The following is an 18532-nucleotide window of genomic DNA, read 5'->3' on the forward strand; positions in this document are numbered from 1 at the left end:
AGCCCACGGCATTGTTGTTTTGTCAGTTACAGTTATGTCTGGAATACTAATGATGAAATATTTTCCTCACTGTCTCCTGTCAGAGGGAGAATATATTAAGAGTTCATCTATTATTGTTAGCTGTTTACAGCTGGGCGAATCAATGTTTGAACATCTTGTCCAGGTAAACGTTTAAAGCAATAGTTTGACTTTTTCATTTTTCACAATACGCTATCTTTCCGACGGATGGGAAGATTCATGCAATGCACATCTGTCCGATCACGTTGTTTTTTTGGACAAAGAGTCTGTTTCCCTGTTGACAGTTAATGCTAAGCTAAGCTAACCGTCTCCGGGCTCTACCTTCAGTCACGCCGTCTTCTCCTCTAACTCTCACGCAAGAAAGCAAGTTTGTGTTCTCGCCAAAAAAATATCAAACTATTGCTTTTGGTTTTGTTGACCCAGTGTCCGTTCTTGCAGTTTATTTATTTATTTATTTATTAAAAACGTTCCTCTCCTAGTTTTTTCCTTTAACACTTCTCTCCAAGACATGGAGTTCCTCGAGGTCCTCACCGACGGGCTCAACCGGGTCCTCCTGGTCCGCGGAGGCGGCCGCGAGGTCATCACCATCTACTCCTGAAAGAGCAGTCCCCTCCCCCCCCCCCACCACCACCACCACCACCACCTCCCCTCCACCACCACCACCACCACCACCACCACCACCCCTCCCTCAGCCCAATTCCCGCTGTCACCTTTGCTCCCACCCTCATCCACGCCTCTTATGTCGCTCTTACCGTTTATTTCTGTACGATAGTCTTCTCGCGCCCAACCAGCCAACCGACAGCTCCGCTTCAGCACCTCTCCGTCAGCTCCATCCCCAGCAGACCGATGAGCAGAGTCACGAGCTCGGCCTCCCCTCCGGTCCAGTCAACTCCTATAACTACGTAGACTCATTTAGATGCTATCTAGATCTCTTCCTATAGATCCTCTCTCTCTCTCTTTTTTTTATTTTATTCTTTTTTCGTCGCTAGTCTGTAATCCGCTGTCGTAACGGGCTCGGTCAGGAGGGGGCGGTGGTGTTGGGTGTGAGCGCACATGCATGTCTGTGTCCGTCTTTGTTTAAATCTCTGCTGGTTCTTATTAATGTTTTTAGTTTCTATATATACATATATATCTATATATGTATATAGATATATATTCGGGCGTGGCCTAGCAGCGGTTCCTGCCAGCCGGAAGGAGCTGGCTGTAGGAATGTCTGTTTAGTTCCCTCCTGGTGATCGGACACCTCCCACAGCGCTGCAGCCCGCTGTCTTTTCGATGTGATTTATCTTTCAAGGCAACACAACAACAACAACAACAACAACAACAACAACAACAACAAAAAGACACTTGCGACCCACGTTCAGGACCACCAGCTGGAAGGAGAGTCGTCGCGAGAGGCACGAACTGTGAACTTCACATCGGTATTCGAAGAAGACTGAAAAAGGGGCCCGTGGATCAAAACCCTGCAGCGCCATCTTTAACCCCCGAGCACACCTTCGCATGGCGTCCTTCTAACTGTGTGTGTGTGTGTGTGTGTGTGTGTTTCTACTCGTTCCGTTTACCGCCATCACTGTCTTTCTACCCGTCCTCTTCTCAACTCATTTCTTAGTGGCTGTTCATCCCCGTGGCCACTGTTGGTGCCAAAAAAAAAAAAGAAGAAGAAGAAGAAGAAGAAATACAACAAGGCTAGCTTAGTTTGTAGAGATTGACACGTAATTAAAACTGTGAATAGTGCGTTTCCTACCAGGCGGCTGCTGTAACAGCGGAGTGGGGAGACAGTACAAGCACCCCGAGGAGATTATCATTGCCAGCACCCTCGACCCCTCGTGTGGATCACTGTAAATAATGTACAAGCTCTGACGCGTTGTTCAGTATGAGTGTAGTATTTTTGTGACATACTAAAAAGCTTCTAGTGGAGAGAAAGCGCTCCTTCGCTGAGAGGGACAGCTCAAAAACGCTGTTTTAAAAATGTATGTATCTATTTATTTATTTATTTATTGGATGGCATAGGCTCCTGTCACTATGGTATCTGTCATTGTAACCTCGACAAGCACTGCACCTGCACTGTCCGCCACTGTGCAACAAGTGACATTTTAATGAATTCATTCAATTTAGAAAGAAGAAGAAGAAGAAAAAAAAAAAGCGAAATTACTAAATGTTATTTTTTCATCTAGAGAAGAAATCTGTATTTATGTTTATAGACAAGAGTTAACACATATCGATGAAATAGTTGTATGTCGTTTTGATTGTCACTCAAAGATATATTGCTTTTAATCTTCAGTTAGATACATTAAATGTGCCATATCAAAGTATTTTTCAAAGAGAAATAGTGAACAAAAATGATAGCGATTGGATTCGAGAGAACAAAGCGCGCAAACGACAAACGGAGGCGTCTACGTTCACGACAGACGGAAAGTCACCCGGTAGATGAGAAAAGGCCCGGATGTTCAGACGCTCCCATTGGAAGTATATCAGCTTTTACAGAGGTGAGGTTCTGCACATCTGACGATTGATTATTTATCGGGTCAAGTCTTAATCTATAGAGAGGACGATGGCTTCTGTAGCTAGGAACCCCACGCTGTCCGCCCGACTGAACTCTATGCAGTAGACTCTCCAGTGAGATTTTATATCCTCTAGATTGGCTAAGATTTGAGCCACACATGTCCTCGACTGAATGACGTGTGAGCAAATCATATTTAGGTTAAAGAAAAAAGAAAAGTGCATCTTGGAAGGAATGTGCAATAGTTGAAATCCGGACTCATGTGATCATGTTATTTATTTTTTTACACATATATTTTGTATATGTAGATTTCGTAAGTCTTAAAAGAAGAAAAAAATATTCCAGAATCATCTCACGTTGACCAAGGACAGCTGTCACTTTACGTTATTTCAGTTTCTTTTCACGAAGAAACTGTTTTTGGTCATTTGCACTTGTAGTAGAAATATGAATATAAATAAATACGTATATATATAAACAGTATATACAATATATGGAAGCAAAACAAATTAGTTTCTAGAAGTATTTACAAACAGTATTAAATGTTTTTAGTGTTGCCTGAATGTCGGACCATATGTTGTGAATGCTGCTAGTATCAATAGATTTATTTGTACTGTAAATAGACTAAAGCAACATTAAAGATCAAGTGAAAAGGGTATAGAAATACATATCAGTGGTACCTGTAAACATTTGGCCTGAGAACTCTGGACAGGGTTAGCTTTCTGTTTTATTAGAAAACTATACTGAATACCTTGATGCAATATTACAACCGAGGGGAAATCCTCCACCTTTATATTCTCTTTTAAAAAGAAACGCTCTCTTGATTACTATCATCTTTAATCCCATAAGTAAAGTGAACCAATTTCAATGCAACCGAAGAAGAAATTTACAGGAATCACCCAAAAAAATATGTTAAAGATGACGAATATTTAACTGCGAAGAATTTTAACGCACCTCTCTCGCTCTCGCTCTCTCTCTCTCTCTCTCTCTCTACCTTTGACACCTGTGATACTTAAGAAGCAGCCACTCCTAGTTTTCAAAGATGTTAGGGTGCCAAGTCATGACGATTTTCTTTAAATCGCTTGCCACACTTATTAACTCTGACAAACGGGGTCGTTTATGAACGCTCAAATCAGTTTTTGAAGAACACGGCTGTTTTGGGAGTGACTCCACGACATCGCCTGCATCAACTGAGCCTTTTAAATTGATTCAAAAGAAAAGATATCTGATGTTTATTGGAGAAGTTTATTGGAGATGAATTTATTTATGGAATTCTAAATGTTTTATGATTGCTGTTTGCATGGTACTATGTGGCAATATTTGTTTTAGTGGTTTCTATAGTGATGACTTACATGTTTAAGGGCCAGAGTGGGGTTAAAGGTCGTCGAAACGATCTCATCGAGTTACAGACGTTGAGACCTCCGCAGTGTTTGCGACACGGCTAGACCTTGAAAACAAGTCTTTTGCAAAAAAAAATAAATAAAGTATGAGTTCACTATATTGTTACTTGTTATATTTCAATCTTGCTCAAATAGTCTTAATAGATTTTGAGTTTGCGGATGGATGGGCCTTAGAACTGGTCATTTCACCTTTGTAAATATTTATCACTTAAGTCAGAGACACTGTAACCAACTAGTGTTGTCTTTCGTTGTACGCTGTTCTATCACTGTGGACAAAGTCTTAGAGTTTTGTAAGATTATGTGCAATATCGTTCTCACGCTGGTCTTTTTTTTTTTTTTTTCGGGTTTTCTTCCTTTTTGTCACAGTTATTTATTTTCTACAAACAACTGGAGGTGTCACTTATTTCCCTCAGAATGTTTGTCACCCGATCTTGCAGACGATAAAGATCGACAGCGTTCATCCCAAATGTGGCTGAGACAGCGACGCACTTTACACTGAGGGGGTTCTCTGTGCCAGGATCCGTCTGCAGGAGCACAGCCTCCTCTGGACAGACTCTGCCCCACAGCGACCTCTGGTGGCACACAAGTGTATTACAGCCAGCCGTGGAGGTCTAAAAAAATAAATAAAATAAAATAAAAAAAGACAGATTAGCTTCCCCATCATCTTGCAGCAGTTTTGAAACGACAATTATGCCGAAATCTACCTGCTGATTATGTTTACATCTTAGCGTTTCAGCATTTTCTTGGACATTTTAGCATGCATCACATTCTTTCCTTTCTCTTGCCAAAAAAAAAGAATAATATTAACTGTTAAATTTATAGTGCTTGTCACTCAATCTGTGAGGTGAGCCTTCCCAGAATCCCCTCCTCCTCCTCTTTCTCCCTCCCTCCCCCTACCTAAACCCGGCCCCGCCCACCCCCATCTAACCCCAAATCCCCGGCCTCCCCCATCCCAGCCACTAAATCCAACCCCAGCTCTGTATTTTAAATGTGATTGCAGTATAATTCTGAAAAATGATCAAAGAATATAAAACTCGCGCTTCCAATTCTGGCACTGGCTCTGTTTGGACGACACCAGACGGTCTACTTAGAAACCAGCACGCCCCCCCTCCACCCACCCACCGCCCCATAACCCCCCTCTCCTCACAGCTGATCCACGATTTCGATCAGATCCTTTCGCCTGCACAACTGTAGCATGAGACAAACTTGCCGGTGATCATTCCTCAGTCTCCATCCTTATATGGATATTAAGGGCTCTGAAACACATCTGTTACCGGGTTGAGGAGGCTGTCCTGTTCAGACACCGACAGAGAAAACACAACAAAAAAAAACAGCCCCAGATTATGGCAGAGAGGGCCGCACACAACACACACAACACACACACACACACAAGTCTGTAGCTGAGATGAGATCGCACCCCTCGGTATTTTCTCTCAGGAGGCGTCGGACGGACGCGCCTGACGATGGAGGGAGAGCTGCGCTTCCGTTTCAGACAGTCGACCTCTCTGGGAGTTTAAGAGAAGAACTGGAGTGGCCGTCCACGCAGTGCAAGCAGAGCCAGGTCCCAGACATGTTGTGTAACTCAGTGCATGCATGCAACTACCCTGAACAAGGTGTATTGAACATATATTGGGTGTTTGTGGTATAAAAGTATTTTTTTTGTTTTTGTTTATATCAGTTAGAAAACATTTCTTTTTAGTCGTATGATTTTTTTTTCTCCCCCCTCTCTTTCCTTAGGACTGGCCAATCATTGTATTCAAGATGAATATTATTATTATTATTATAGTACAAGATTCTATTTTTATGGTAGATTTGTTGACAAGGTCTTCTCATTGTGTCAAATATTATCTGCAGATAAACTGATAACCAAAGTATATATTTCAGTTAACTACATACATGGTGTGCTAAAGTGGGCTCCGGTGAATTAGATGCAGTAAAAAAAAAAAATGTATCAATTTTCAATTAAGAGATTATTTATATTGGGTAAGATTATGAAAGTGCCAAAGTAGTAGAGGAGACGCCTGCAAAACCATTATTTGGTGGAAGTTATATGAAAAGGCAAACCTGTCCAAAACTACATTTACCTATTTTTTTTTTTTTTTTTGTAATAGTAAATAACTGGTTATAGTCAGTTTGTGTTAAAGTACAATAAAAGTATCATTTTTACCAATCACAAGGAACTCGTCTGGTTCGTCGATATTCAGACAACCTTGAAAGACAGTTAAACATTTTAGGGAATGCATTTATTCGACGAGAGTTATGACAGAGAGAAAAAAGATTAAAGTCCACCAATCAGCTGTTTTGTTTTGACAAAACTAAAAATGAAATGACTCCAGAATTGTTGCATGACATCCACATCTGTCCAAAATGTCACATCGTATCATTTTATCTTTGACATCTGTGTGAAATTGTCATTAGAATATAAATTGAGTTCCAGCCCAAAAAAATGTTTCGTCAGGTCACGATGACTTTGACCCCCAAATTCTAATAAATTCAACCTCGAGTGCAAATTTAGTAGTTTCATATTTAGCCGACGGGCTCGAGTCGTGACGTTAATCGATCTTCTCGCTTAACCCTCGTGAATAAACGCATTCCCTCCAGAGAAACCCCGTCACTGTCCAGGTTTTTCATTTGAATTCACTGGAGTTGTGGGAAACATTTTGTATGGATGCCTGACAATGTAATGGATGTAGATATAGATTATATATATATACACACATATATATATATATATACAGCATACACACAAAGACACACCTGTATCAAATTTCAGTGATATGAAAATGCTTTTTTCATTCCAAACTGTTCATGACTCTTCCTTGATACTGTACCTAGTCTTATGGTAAAGCCGTAGTGTGTTCCTTTAAGTTTTGTGGGAGTGTGTATGTGTGTACATGTGCACTTGTAACTGCTGGGGGCGGGGGTGGGAGGGGGCTACATGTAAATAAATCAAATACAGTTAGTGTGGAGGTGTTTTTTTTGTGTCAGTGTAAGTTAAATATTATAAAATTTAAAAAAGAAAGTATTATTCTCTATTGTGTTTCATGGTACATTAAAAAAAGAAAAAAGTAGTTTTATCTTACATTTCAAATGCTTATATCTATGGCTTCTGGCGATACCCGTTCCATTTTATAGATTTGTCAGCACAAAATGCAATAAACCAATACCATTTTATTACAGCAATTGTGTCTGGAGTTTTTAATCTTGTCTTGTTTTGATAATGAAAGTGTTACAAATTTTAACAAAAAAAAGACGTAGTGCAAAACTATGAAACAATCACGGTTGGAAAAGAACAAAGGAGTCCATCATAAACCAAAATATAAAATGTACTTCACACATGTCACTGTATCAGTTCGAGTCACATGTACAATGAATAATTATCTTCTAACTAATAACAATTGAAAAAAACAGACCTGTCTGGACAAGTCATCCAACAAAATTTAATAACCATTTCATAACCGTAATCAAACTTAAAAACAATACTCAGATTTAAAAAAAAAAAAGAAGATTAAAAGCTTTTACAAAACATCCAACCTACCTATATTACACAGCTGGTAAATTCACTGCACAGAGGATCGATGTGGCGTCTACGTGTCACAGGGAGAAACATCAGTAATGTCGGGGGTACATGGACATGGGCGGGGCCTGGCCCATGCTGGGTGGGGCCTGCTGGGCGGCGACGGGGCTCACCAGGTGGTTCAGAGACGGCCCGCTCTGAATGAGGGTGTCCAGCGCTTTCTGTACACTCGGGTTGTCGAAATTGATACCTGAAGCAGACGAGGGGAGTCTTTGACCGCCCGGCGGGACTTGCATGCGACCCGGCGGGGTGCCGTAACCCTGGGCCACGCCCGCGGAGGGGCCCGTCATGGCCGGGCGCGGCGGGACCTGCTGGCCGGGGGACGGGCCGAGGGAGCCGTAGGCCTTGGGCTGGGAGACGGAGGGCGGGACTCCGGCGCCCGCCGGGACCCCGCTGCCGCTGTTGAACAGGCTGAGGATCTTGGCTTGCAGCTCCTGCTGGTGGCTGGGGTTGGCCGAGGCGCTCGAAGCCGCCGACAGGCCGAGGTGGCCGGACTGCGGCGTCGCGAGGGTGGAGTGGGATGGAGGAGCGAGTCCCGTGGCGGAGGAGGACGAGACGTCGTGGTGCACTGCTGCCGGAGCTGCAGCGTGGACTCCAGCTGTGAGGAGGGGGTGGATGGGGGGGGGGTTTAGTTACAATTTGCACTTCTGCAAACTAGAATATTAATCTTTTGCAAACCGTGGGCGAAAATCCTTCATTTTGAGTCCGAGCATGCTCCATTCAGACAATCTTTTGGCATAAAATACGTAATTTTTCCATTTTTGAACCGAACGATACAGTTTTTTGACTGAAACTCCTTTGTAACAGGCTAACACTTTGTTTTATTGTGATTGTTGTTGCAGATTCAGATTCTTTAGGTCCTAATCTTTCCAAAAAGGTGTCTCATTAACCGCCATAGGAGGCATTTTGGGGGAATCTGGCTCATATCATGCTGGGTGTTCATAGTTCCGATCAAAATATCTTTTAAAAGTGTTTTTTTTTTTGACTTTGCTGAACAAATACATACAATAAACACAAGTATTGGATTTTTAAACCTTTGGGGTTCCTACAACAACTCAAACACAGTTTTCAACGGATTAAAACAAAAAGAGAAATGTAGCTGAAGTTAATGAGGTTTCAGATTAAGTGAGTCTCTCCAATTTAAAATATTTTGCAACACTTTCCAGACCGAAGTGTCTCAGCGAGGAAACAAACTAACAAGACCAACTTCTACCCGACGACCACTTTGTGTCTTACTGAAGCCTGAAATTATTTGCAGCTCAACATTGGACTGCTTTGCCATTGAACCGTGAAATTATTTTCTATCTCTTCAGGGTCAGTATGGAGAGGAAGAATGATGATCGTTTATCGCTCTTTTCAATGTCATGCGGAAAGGAAGCAGACAAAAGGAAGCAGTCCTTTAAATAATTGTCCTCCTACCGGCGAGCGGTTCTGCGGCGCTTCGTAGAAGTCGAGCTCTTTTGTCCTTCAGGTACGCAATGAGTGTATCCATTTCATCGGGGGTTACAAATCTACCCAGCAACCACAAAAAGCAAAAAAAAACACGATTAGAAGTGTGGAGATTTGGGCAAAAGCAAACTGAAATTTCAAAATTTTGACAACATGGAAATATAATTGAGGCGCCAGAGGAACTGTCAAATTCTCCACAGCTCCAAGTTTGAATAGTTCCTCAGCCGGTTACCTGTTTTCAGACAGCAGCGTGATGGAGGTGAGCACAGAAACGGGGTGGCTCTCCCGGTCGGGCTCCCTGAGTAGCACGTCGTCCGCCATCTTGGCGGCCTTTCGGGCGATCTCCTCGCGTTCTTTTTCGCGGTTTTCAACTTTGTAGGTGTCATAATTGTGGGCAACCAGCATCATGGCATCCTGCATGGGCATGTTTCGATGCTCTACACGGGAAAAAAAACAACAAAAGACACGTTTGAAATACTGCGGGCTTTTCAGGGGACAAGTCACGCTGGCGCCTGTGCGTTACCTTGCGGTGTGCCGAACAGGATGTTGACGGTGCAGGACCGGTGGACCTGGTGCTGCTGGGTAATGATGATGGCGAACGGGGTGCGCGCTCGGCCGACATCCTCCAGCGCCTGGGTGAGTGACACTTCGGTGTTGAGGAAGATCAGATCCACCACCATGCCCAGATCGCGGACTTTCCGTCCCACCGTCTCAGCATACTCCCTACAGTTGTTTGTGAAGCACGGGTACACACAGGTAGACGCACACAAACAAACACAAAACACACACACACACACACACACACACACAGGAGGAGCGATATGAAATAAAAACATGCCGTGTGCCGGTCGAACATTTACAGTTTGGTGAGACCGTCGCTCCCCGTGAAGAAGAGAGCGGACATACTTTTGCGCCTTGTTGACGACGATCACCGAGCAGTCGACGGGGCGGTCGGTGTCGTAGCGCCGCTGGAGCTCCTCGTAGTACTGCCGGTACAATTCGTTGCGGCGACGCTCTTCTGGCCGAGCGCGGTCATCTACTGCTGAAGAGAGGCTGGTGGGGCCTGGACGGGAGGGACGGAGGGGACGGGGGGGGAACGTCAGCTACAGTTTAACTTTAAAGCCTCAGTCGGGTATTCTGTGGTTGTGAGAAGAGTCTTCCTCACATATTCACAACGAAGCTAGTGAGCAAAATGCAGCAAAAACAATGCTCAGAGCTACCCACTTGTGGAACGTCGGATAAAGAAACTAGTTATGTTTTTTTATATTCCATACAAATAAAAACCAGGAAGAACTAAACTTTACAATTAAACACAATCTGGCTCCGAGGTTGTCACGTACTCTTAACTAAGACTATTTGAAACATTAGCGATGAACACTGTGCTACACACCCTCTGGCTCACGGCGTCCGTTCCAGGGATCTCTGTAAGGGTCCCTCGGGTCCCTGGGGTCCCTGTAGGGCTCATCCTTCCTCCGGTAATACTCTTCTGCACTGCTGCCACTGCGGTACAATCGGTCGTATTCGTCTCTGCTGCATGGAAACATTTCAGGTTTAGACAAAAAGCAAAAAAAAAAAAAAAAAGCAACCACTTAAATGCTGAATTTGCAGACTTCTGAGTATCCACCTGTACGCAGGATCCCTGGCGTCTTTGTCCCTGGTCTCGGCGCTCCGGTACCGGTAGTCGTGGTCACGAGAGTGGCCGGCCGGCCTCGAGTCTCTGCCCGAGTCCCTCGCGTCGCGGCCGTCTCGGGAATCGCGGCCGTCGCGGGAATCGCGGCCGTCCCGGCCGTCCCGGCTCTCCCGAGACTCGCGGTTGTAGACGGGCGAGCGCGAGCGAGGCCGAGGCTCTTTGCCGTCGCCGTAACTGCCATACGCGGCGCCGGCCCTGGGAGAAAAGTCATCGGTTAGTCCAAGGACAGTTTGAGTCGAGGCTGCCTATGAAATACTGTAACGGGCCACTTGTGTCCAAGACCCGCGAGGACAGGACTACAGTTTGTGTTCAACATATTAGTCAGTATTTATCCAATGTGAAAACATGGAACATATGTAGTCGCACAACAGAAAGCAGCTCTGGTGTTCGCGAAGAGAACTAGCACAAATCATCCAGGAGGCGATTCGAGACGCAATGACGACGACGTTTTGAGAAATGTCCAGCGATTCGTGTTCGCAACGTCGGCTCGTCGACCGTTTGAGTTTCCTCCCGACCATGAATCCAGCTCTTAAAATGCACTCGTGCCGTGGCGGTGTCATCTTTTGGAACAAGGCGGTTTATTTTGTGCTATTTTGCTTGCAATGATTTGCATTTTTTTTTTTTTGTTGCCCAGTCAGACGCATTCCCATGCTGCAAATCTCAGGTGATAAAAAAACAAAAAAAAAAAAATGCACATTTGCTTGAAATGTCAAAATAAAATAGTTGATCTTTTGTAATTGCATTTCTAGAAGGAACATATTCTGTATTGCGTGTATAACATTAAACCATTTCTACAAATCAAGTCGCCTAAAGACATTTCTAGGCAAACTGTAGAAAAGGAAATCGAGAGTTGCATCCAGGAGGCGGTTGTGTTACGTGCCATTTGAACCCTTCATGTTTAGAAATGTTGGATGTTTGCCTACTCTTCGGTCACCTTTAGGGTTAGATGGACAGGGCCATCTTTTTCTAAATCCTAAACTGGTCGTCACTTCTTTCCTCCTTCCAACATTTGACACTTAACTCAAAAGTGAGGCACGCTAGTGTTTGAAATTGAAAGTAAAAAAATGCAAGAAACCAATAAATTACTTTTACTACATAATCATTGCAAGTTCAGTGCATCACAACAGTCTAAGTTTTCAATATGCAACTGGATCCTATCAGAATAAGAATCTAATTACAGTTCCTCCTTAAGTTGCACAGTCTACCCACAAAAAGATGCAGTGCAGAACCACACTGAAGAACAAAGACACTTTAAATTACATTCATATACCTATTGTCTTTATTTCAACATATATGGAAATTATAATTTTGGGTGTAATATTAGTCCCGCGAACCATCGCAAGCCCGTCTTCCTTTAAGCGGACTTCCCCATTGGCGGAAATGACAGTTGAGGAAAATGTTACACGCTTTTGTTTTTGTTTACCGGCACCTCGGAGGTGATTGTAGTTCTTCACACCAATTCCGCGTTACTTTACCTTCGTGGAGGGCTCTGCTGGGATTGAGGTTTAGCTTGCCGTCGCTCCACTGCCATATTTACATCTGAAAATAAATCAATCCAAACGTTGAACATAACAGTGACATGTTAATCAGTTTCTTGTTTTCTTTTCTTCACGCAGAACGGAGCGGCCGCGTAAATACTTCCACGATCCAAAATGAAATTGAGCTCCAAAATCCGAGCTTGAAAATCTGGACGAGGGTCAAAATGCAGCAGGTCGAGTTTCCAAATCGGTCGAATTGAGTTGAAGATGAAGAAATGAAGGAGTTCTTTTGTGCACTTAAAGTCGGCTTCACAAAATCGCAAAGCCGGAACGTGTAAATTAAGACTTTCAACTTGAAATTTTGCCATCAGAAATAACAAAAAAACGCAAGTACATTAAAATATTTTTCGAAAATTGACCGTTTTGCAAATAAAACAAGAGATTCAGGCGTTTCCAGAATGCAATAATGCACTCGTTTATTTGCTTTGTATGCCAATAATGTAACATTTTACAGAAAGATTGTAACATGGCTAATAATTGTTTTTGTTTAATATTGAGCTGAAGATCAAATCAGACATCTCGGGGTGCTCCGATCGATAGCCGGCCGCTGATCATTATCTGCCAATATTCGTTCAAAATAAATGTGGAAGCCGATCAGATGACTCCAAACTTGCAGGACAATTTCTCTAAGCGAGAGGTAGTCACAGGACCGCATGGACAGCCGAGGGACTACACGTTTGTGTTACAAGTCAAGCTGGAGAGCGTTGTGAAGTCACAACGGGGCCACTGTGGAGGACTCTTTAAAAAGGAGGGGAAATAAACTTTGTGATCCGTATCAGCCCATACTGCCTTCAAAGTCGGCTCCAAAAGTCCTGATCGAAGCAGCCTCACTGAAAGGTTAGTTGAGGGAAAGAACAGGGCTCAACTATCATCATCATCGTTATGAATATAGTGTTTACTGGATGCAAAATATAGCATCACGACAATGGCCTTAAAAAACATTTTAGCCTATTGATATTAAAGTTATTGCTAGCTTTCATGTATAACTTTAATTTAGCAAAAACATGTTTATGTCAAAGTGAAGTGTGTTCATCTTTAATTGCTACTTTGTTGGTGTTTTCTAAATCACCAAATCCACAAAAAAGAATCATGATCATCTTCAGGGCCAACACTTGAAACACCATGCCCGATCATTGAAGGTTTTCACACACACTTTCTCACTCACACACACTTAACCTTTCATTAACTAGTGTTGTTGCTCTCTGAACACTAAGATAAACCTTTTCTCTGTAGCCAGACAATCACACCCACTGGAGTTAAGGCTTACCTATTTTATAACCTTTAAATATTCGACCCTTTTGGGCGGACTTTGCAGCTTCCGCTTCCTCAACACGTTCAAATTGTACAAATCCGAACCCACGAAACATGGACACGCCTGGAAGAGGAAAATTTAAAGTGGTACAGTCTTAGGATCATTTTTGAAGAACAGTTTGGATACCTACCCACTTTAAAATGCTATCAATGAGGACATCCTTCTGAATTTCACATGCTTGCATTTCATGAAAAACACGACGCTTGATGCTACGAGACATTAAAATGATGCCATGAAATTAATTTATTGCTTGAATTGTGTTTTACTGACCGATTATCTTTCCATAAGGCCCGAACAGCTCTTCCAAATCCTTCTTTTTCATGTCGGAGGTCGGCAAATTCCCCACAAAAATCCGTCTCTCCAAATCTCTAGGATCGCTACTGCTGCAGGAGCGTGAGAATTCATCCTGTGACGGGCTGCGGCTTCGTCGGCGAGACATGCCTCGACTCTTTACCGCTTTCGTTCTTCGTGCGTCTCAAATGCTTGAAAAAGTTTGGTTTGTTCGCAAATCAGCGCCTTTAAATTGCCGTCCGAAATCCTGAAACATGTCAGTGAGTTAAGAGGAGAGATCAAATGTCTTGGGGAGGGATGAAAAGTTGCAGCATTGCAAACGTTGCAAATCAAAATCACATCAAAAGTTCAGACAATGGAAATGTTGAGGCAAATTTATTTTTTAAATGCAGCAAAATTAAGACAGATCGTGCTGGTTGAATCGAAAATTCTTCAAAAACCTAAAAAAAAAAAAAAAAAGATATTAGAGTTAACGCTTCACTGGACGTTTACGTATGAGAGAGCGAGAGATCACCTTGAATTATGGCACAAGGACAACAGGGGGATCAATGCGGCTCATATTGCAAATGTAAATCCGTCCCCCGCGAATCCAACATGCTTTCTGTTTTCTTTGGGCTCCCAGACTTGAGTACAGTCGAGAAAACGGAACGTAAAAGATGCCGTCTGGCTTTATAAAGCTGTGTAGATGCAAGGTAATCAATCCTAGGTTATAGGTCCGAGGTTGGTCGACTAGTCGAGACAGATTTGTTCCAGTACCGAGGTTCTGCCAGACAGAACCACCGGTGTATCCGGCCCTGGACCTATAACCCATAGATAATTGAGAATTATTCAATTTCAAAGCTTTATGGCCTAATATGATCAATCCATCAGAATCCTAACACTAATTTATCCAACAATGACGTCAACAAGTGGTTTTAACAACCACAGAAGAAGCCTCTGCACACAGATCTTTTCCTTTTAGAAGACAACATAATATATTGGCTCTTTTGATTAATTACTCCTGTAATGATAAAAACATATAGTATTGTAATGTTATGTGAAGATAAAGAGTCTAAACTGATTTAAATGTGCTGGTGGAACCAGATGGTGTACGGCGAAGGAGATCAAAGGCCTGTTTTCCTTTCTTATGTATATAAGGGAGGGTCGTGAACAGATAGGGTGTTGATTTCCCAGGGCAAAGGAAAATGTAATTTCTTTGATCTCAAGGACTAAGGGACAACAGGTCAAGCACATGCCGTGTACCCTAAAGTAGTGTTGTGACTCGTTTCATTGAATCTTGTGTCAGACTGCTCTGAGTAGCTGTTGCATACTTTTCCTTTCTTGCGAGTATCTAAATGGACATCAGACAACTTTGATTCAGAGACTCAATTCCTTCTTAGCAGACCAACAGATACCATCTGCCATCATACTCCACACCTGAATTTAAAGCTGCAGGCTTACACTATTACATTATGTTTTCTTAAATGAAGTACTTTATTCTAAGATACATATAATATTTGTATATCTAGCCTATATTTTACTTGGAACATGATTTACAATTCATCCAGTTTCTTTAAAATTCTACCTGGAGTTTGGTGAATTTTAATTGAATAGTTTTGTAATAAAGCCTACAACGAACAACAACATTATATAAAATGCACCCAGACTCTTTAAATGTTAAATCAGAGGGTATACACTTCCCTTTTGTGCTAAATTAAGCCACGTAAAGACACTGTGCGTGTCGAAACAGTTAAGGGCTACAAGTCGGTGGTGAAAACACTTTTCACGGTATGAAACGCAAAGTGGCAAACATGTCACGTATAAACTGCAGTTATTAGAGAAAGTGGAGCAAAGGGCAAAGACACCCACAGTGCCGACTGTACGGTGTGTTGAACTCGGCCTCCACTACATTAGAATGGACTCTTGGCAATAAATTGTTACACCATTTTGAAGTCATGATAAATAGACTTTTGTTGGTAGTGTTTTTTACAAACATTCAAAGTTGGGTCTTCCTCTCCCGCTCAATGAGGGTCACGGCGCTCGCCGGCAGCAAAATCCAACACAAGAGTCACATCCGGTTCGGCCTCGCTTTAGTTGTGTCGTTTTCCACCCTTTTCATAGCTTCCTCTGGATGCACGTTGACGATCTGGCAACTGGTCGCAACGTTGTTAATGAGTTTGACTGCCAGAAATGCGCTGAACACAGCAAAATGAAAAGATAAGGAGAGAACAAGGGAAGGACCGCCACACGCATCTAGGTGGTCGAAAGTGATGATTGAGGGGAATGATTTTTGTGAGTCTATACATTGCTTTTTAGGAAAAACACATGTTCTGCTTTTAACATTGCTCATCCTAACTTTGCCCCAAATTGTTAGGACAACAATTCAGGCAAGAAAAATGTGCCCCATTAGGTACGTAGGGTTTCACTGATTAACAATGCAGACAGGCCTCAAATGGTGTTTCCTCCGAACCAGCTTTTGTTTAAATTGTCCTCTTCTCTTGAAATGGTAAAAACATCTTGAGGAAAATCGGATTGATGAAATAAAATCGTGGACTCGCGATCACCTCGGAAATGCCAAAGTACAAGTGTTTTCTTCTTCTTTAACGAAACACATTTTAAATGTCTTCAGGATAAGTTGACATCTCTAAGCGGCAAACATGCCAGAGAATAAAATGACTTCAGTCCCAACAAAGATTAAAAACAAGTGAAAGCATTTATGTCACATTACATTCACGTTACATTACATTCATGGTTGGAGATAATTTACATCATGTTTTTTTTTAAGGGAGCAACTCTTCACATACCTTAATTTGAACCTTGATGCCCTGGATTCTTTGTCCACATAGTTGAAAAAACAAAACTGTCTGAAAGAGAGCAAAAAACAGAAATTAATAAACCACTTGAAATTCTCCGAACAGAATCGGTTTATTACCAAATATGTTACACTTACAATAAAATTGAATGGTAAATAGTGCGTGACAATAAACCTTACAGTGCAACTGTAACAGACTATTTAAAAACAGAAAATGTAAAATAGCATGGCAAACAAATAACGAGAATGTTAAAACAAGGTTATTAAAGTTGTGTATCAAGATGTTTGTAGTAGCTTGATAATACATTATGTGGAAGAAGAGTGATGACAGAAAAGTGTGTCATGTTCATTTAAGTCACGAATAAGGTCAGAAGACTTTTAGAGAACCTTCAATTAGGATTCATGACAGACACACACACACACACAAACACACACACACGCAGACACACACATATAATTTAATAAAAGGTAAACGTTAATGTATAAAGGTTTCAATTCAACCCAACATTGTTAATCAAGCCATTACACTAGTTACTAACATTTGTTTTTGGATTCTTCCTAGATTAGACATTTTGTGACATGACCTCGAGCACATTTTCTGCAAGTATCCTAAATCCATGCAGAACTGTTCCGAGTATTATCATTGTGTCCGATCCAGTAAAAATCATAGGCATCAAATGCAGTTATCCGTTCGTATTTTTGGAGTGAAATTTGATCATGTAGCGCTCAACTGGGCGAAACTGTGACCTTAATCGTCTTGCTGATCTGTAAATCATAATAGTTTTATCGACGCGTTTGCTCGACAGTACATTGGGGCACATTTAAACAGGGTCGACCCTCGGCGATCGTCTCAAGGTGTGCGGGTTATTAAAGCCTTCGCGGTCGTGTTCCCACGAGGAGATGCTGTCCTCAAAGCAAATGGCGTTCAAAGCGCTCCGGCACCGGTTTCTGACAACAGAGCAACTAGACTCTCGAGCTGGGTTGTTTTGTTAAAACGAAAAACAACGATTAAACATCGTTGCGCGTCCACACGCGGCCATACCTCGGTGTGTGTTAGGATAACTGTGTGTTACTAAACGGTCAGCGGCGGCTGTTGGCTGAGCTAAGTCGCGTTAGCATCGCTCGCTGGTGTCTTAAAAACAAACTGCTCGCGTTGTAGTTTTATGACCAACAACACGGAGGTAAAGTACGTCGTTATGTTGCAGATAGCAGAGCTACTCTGTACCCACCTTCAGTGCGAATCTCTGTTTACAGACTATCGAGACTACGCGATGTCGTTAGCTTCTTACAAAGCCGCTCTTCTTTTTTCGTCTTCTTCTTTTTGTATTTTACGGTAGCTGTCTATTCTTCTTCTTCTGCGGCCACTGATACTATTGTTGATAGAACTTGTCCCCTACTGGTTACTTCTAAGATATACAGCTAGTGCGGACATTATTTCCTTGTTTCCCCTTTGCTCCACATATAAGGACGTAATTTACAAGGAACGTATTTCTTCCACACTTAGTCAGTATGCAGTATTGGACCTCCTACACATTTTTACTGTGTGAAAATGAACGTTATATTGAAAAACAACCTAACAGGAGATCCAGCTAGCACTATGACCACACGGAACATCGCCCGCCCAAGCGCCTTGTCCCTACTCTCCCTCCCATTGGAAGGCTGCACGTCCACACTCCGAGCAGAAGGTGGTGGTAACGCACCATTAACATGGATGCTAATCGCCAGAAAACAAGATGAAGAAGAACCTGCTCTCTTTATCTTATTTCAGGGATTTGCAGTACACTGACAGTTCTCTGATGAAAAATATGAATAACAGTTGTGACTACATATACATATGTGGACACAAATACTTACCTAAAATAACTTATTGTATATAAAGTATTCAATGGAAACACCCACATTCCAAATGTAATATAATTCATGGTTAGCATTCATAAATAACTCCTCTGTTGCCAGACTCTAATACATG

The 18532-nt window shown here is 42.3% G+C and overlaps 3 protein-coding genes across 15 annotated transcripts in view; 1 reads left to right on the forward strand and 2 right to left on the reverse strand.

Annotated features, from left to right (window-relative positions):
- Window positions 1-7094, forward strand: part of slc12a5a (solute carrier family 12 member 5a) — a 145243-nt gene extending 138149 nt beyond the window's left edge. For all 6 annotated transcript variants that reach the window (XM_068594993.1, XM_068594992.1, XM_068594995.1 and 3 more), the window contains one exon: window positions 525-7094. In XM_068594993.1, coding sequence (XP_068451094.1) covers window positions 525-616 — 92 coding nt within the window. In that variant the 3' untranslated portion in view covers window positions 617-7094. The remainder of the gene's footprint in view (window positions 1-524) is intronic.
- The window catches only part of tspan2a (tetraspanin 2a), a 356749-nt gene that overhangs the window by 37264 nt on the left and 300953 nt on the right, over window positions 1-18532 (reverse strand). The window lies entirely within an intron of this gene.
- On the reverse strand, window positions 7099-17899 carry ncoa5 (nuclear receptor coactivator 5). 8 transcript variants are annotated; one of them, XM_068595000.1, is made up of 12 exons: window positions 17793-17899; window positions 16556-16615; window positions 13752-14019; window positions 13437-13544; window positions 12107-12170; window positions 10566-10826; window positions 10332-10471; window positions 9848-10004; window positions 9465-9694; window positions 9174-9378; window positions 8912-9003; window positions 7099-8090 (listed from the first exon to the last, which is right to left on the reverse strand). In XM_068595000.1, exons 3-12 carry the CDS (start codon window positions 13918-13920, stop codon window positions 7525-7527), a joined length of 1992 nt encoding a protein of 663 aa, XP_068451101.1. In that variant the 5' UTR covers window positions 13921-14019; window positions 16556-16615; window positions 17793-17899; the 3' UTR covers window positions 7099-7524. The 8 variants fall into 8 exon arrangements, with proteins under 8 accessions (XP_068451101.1, XP_068451107.1, XP_068451102.1 ...); XM_068595006.1 differs by having other exon boundaries at window positions 9465-9664; window positions 10332-10468; window positions 13752-16615; XM_068595001.1 differs by having other exon boundaries at window positions 10332-10468; window positions 13752-16615.

The sequence above is a fragment of the Clinocottus analis genome, unplaced genomic scaffold (assembly GCF_023055335.1).
Source record: "Clinocottus analis isolate CAN_PGR_092001 unplaced genomic scaffold, fCliAna1.0.p SCAF_3, whole genome shotgun sequence".
NCBI classification, from domain to species: Eukaryota; Metazoa; Chordata; class Actinopteri; order Perciformes; family Cottidae; genus Clinocottus; species Clinocottus analis.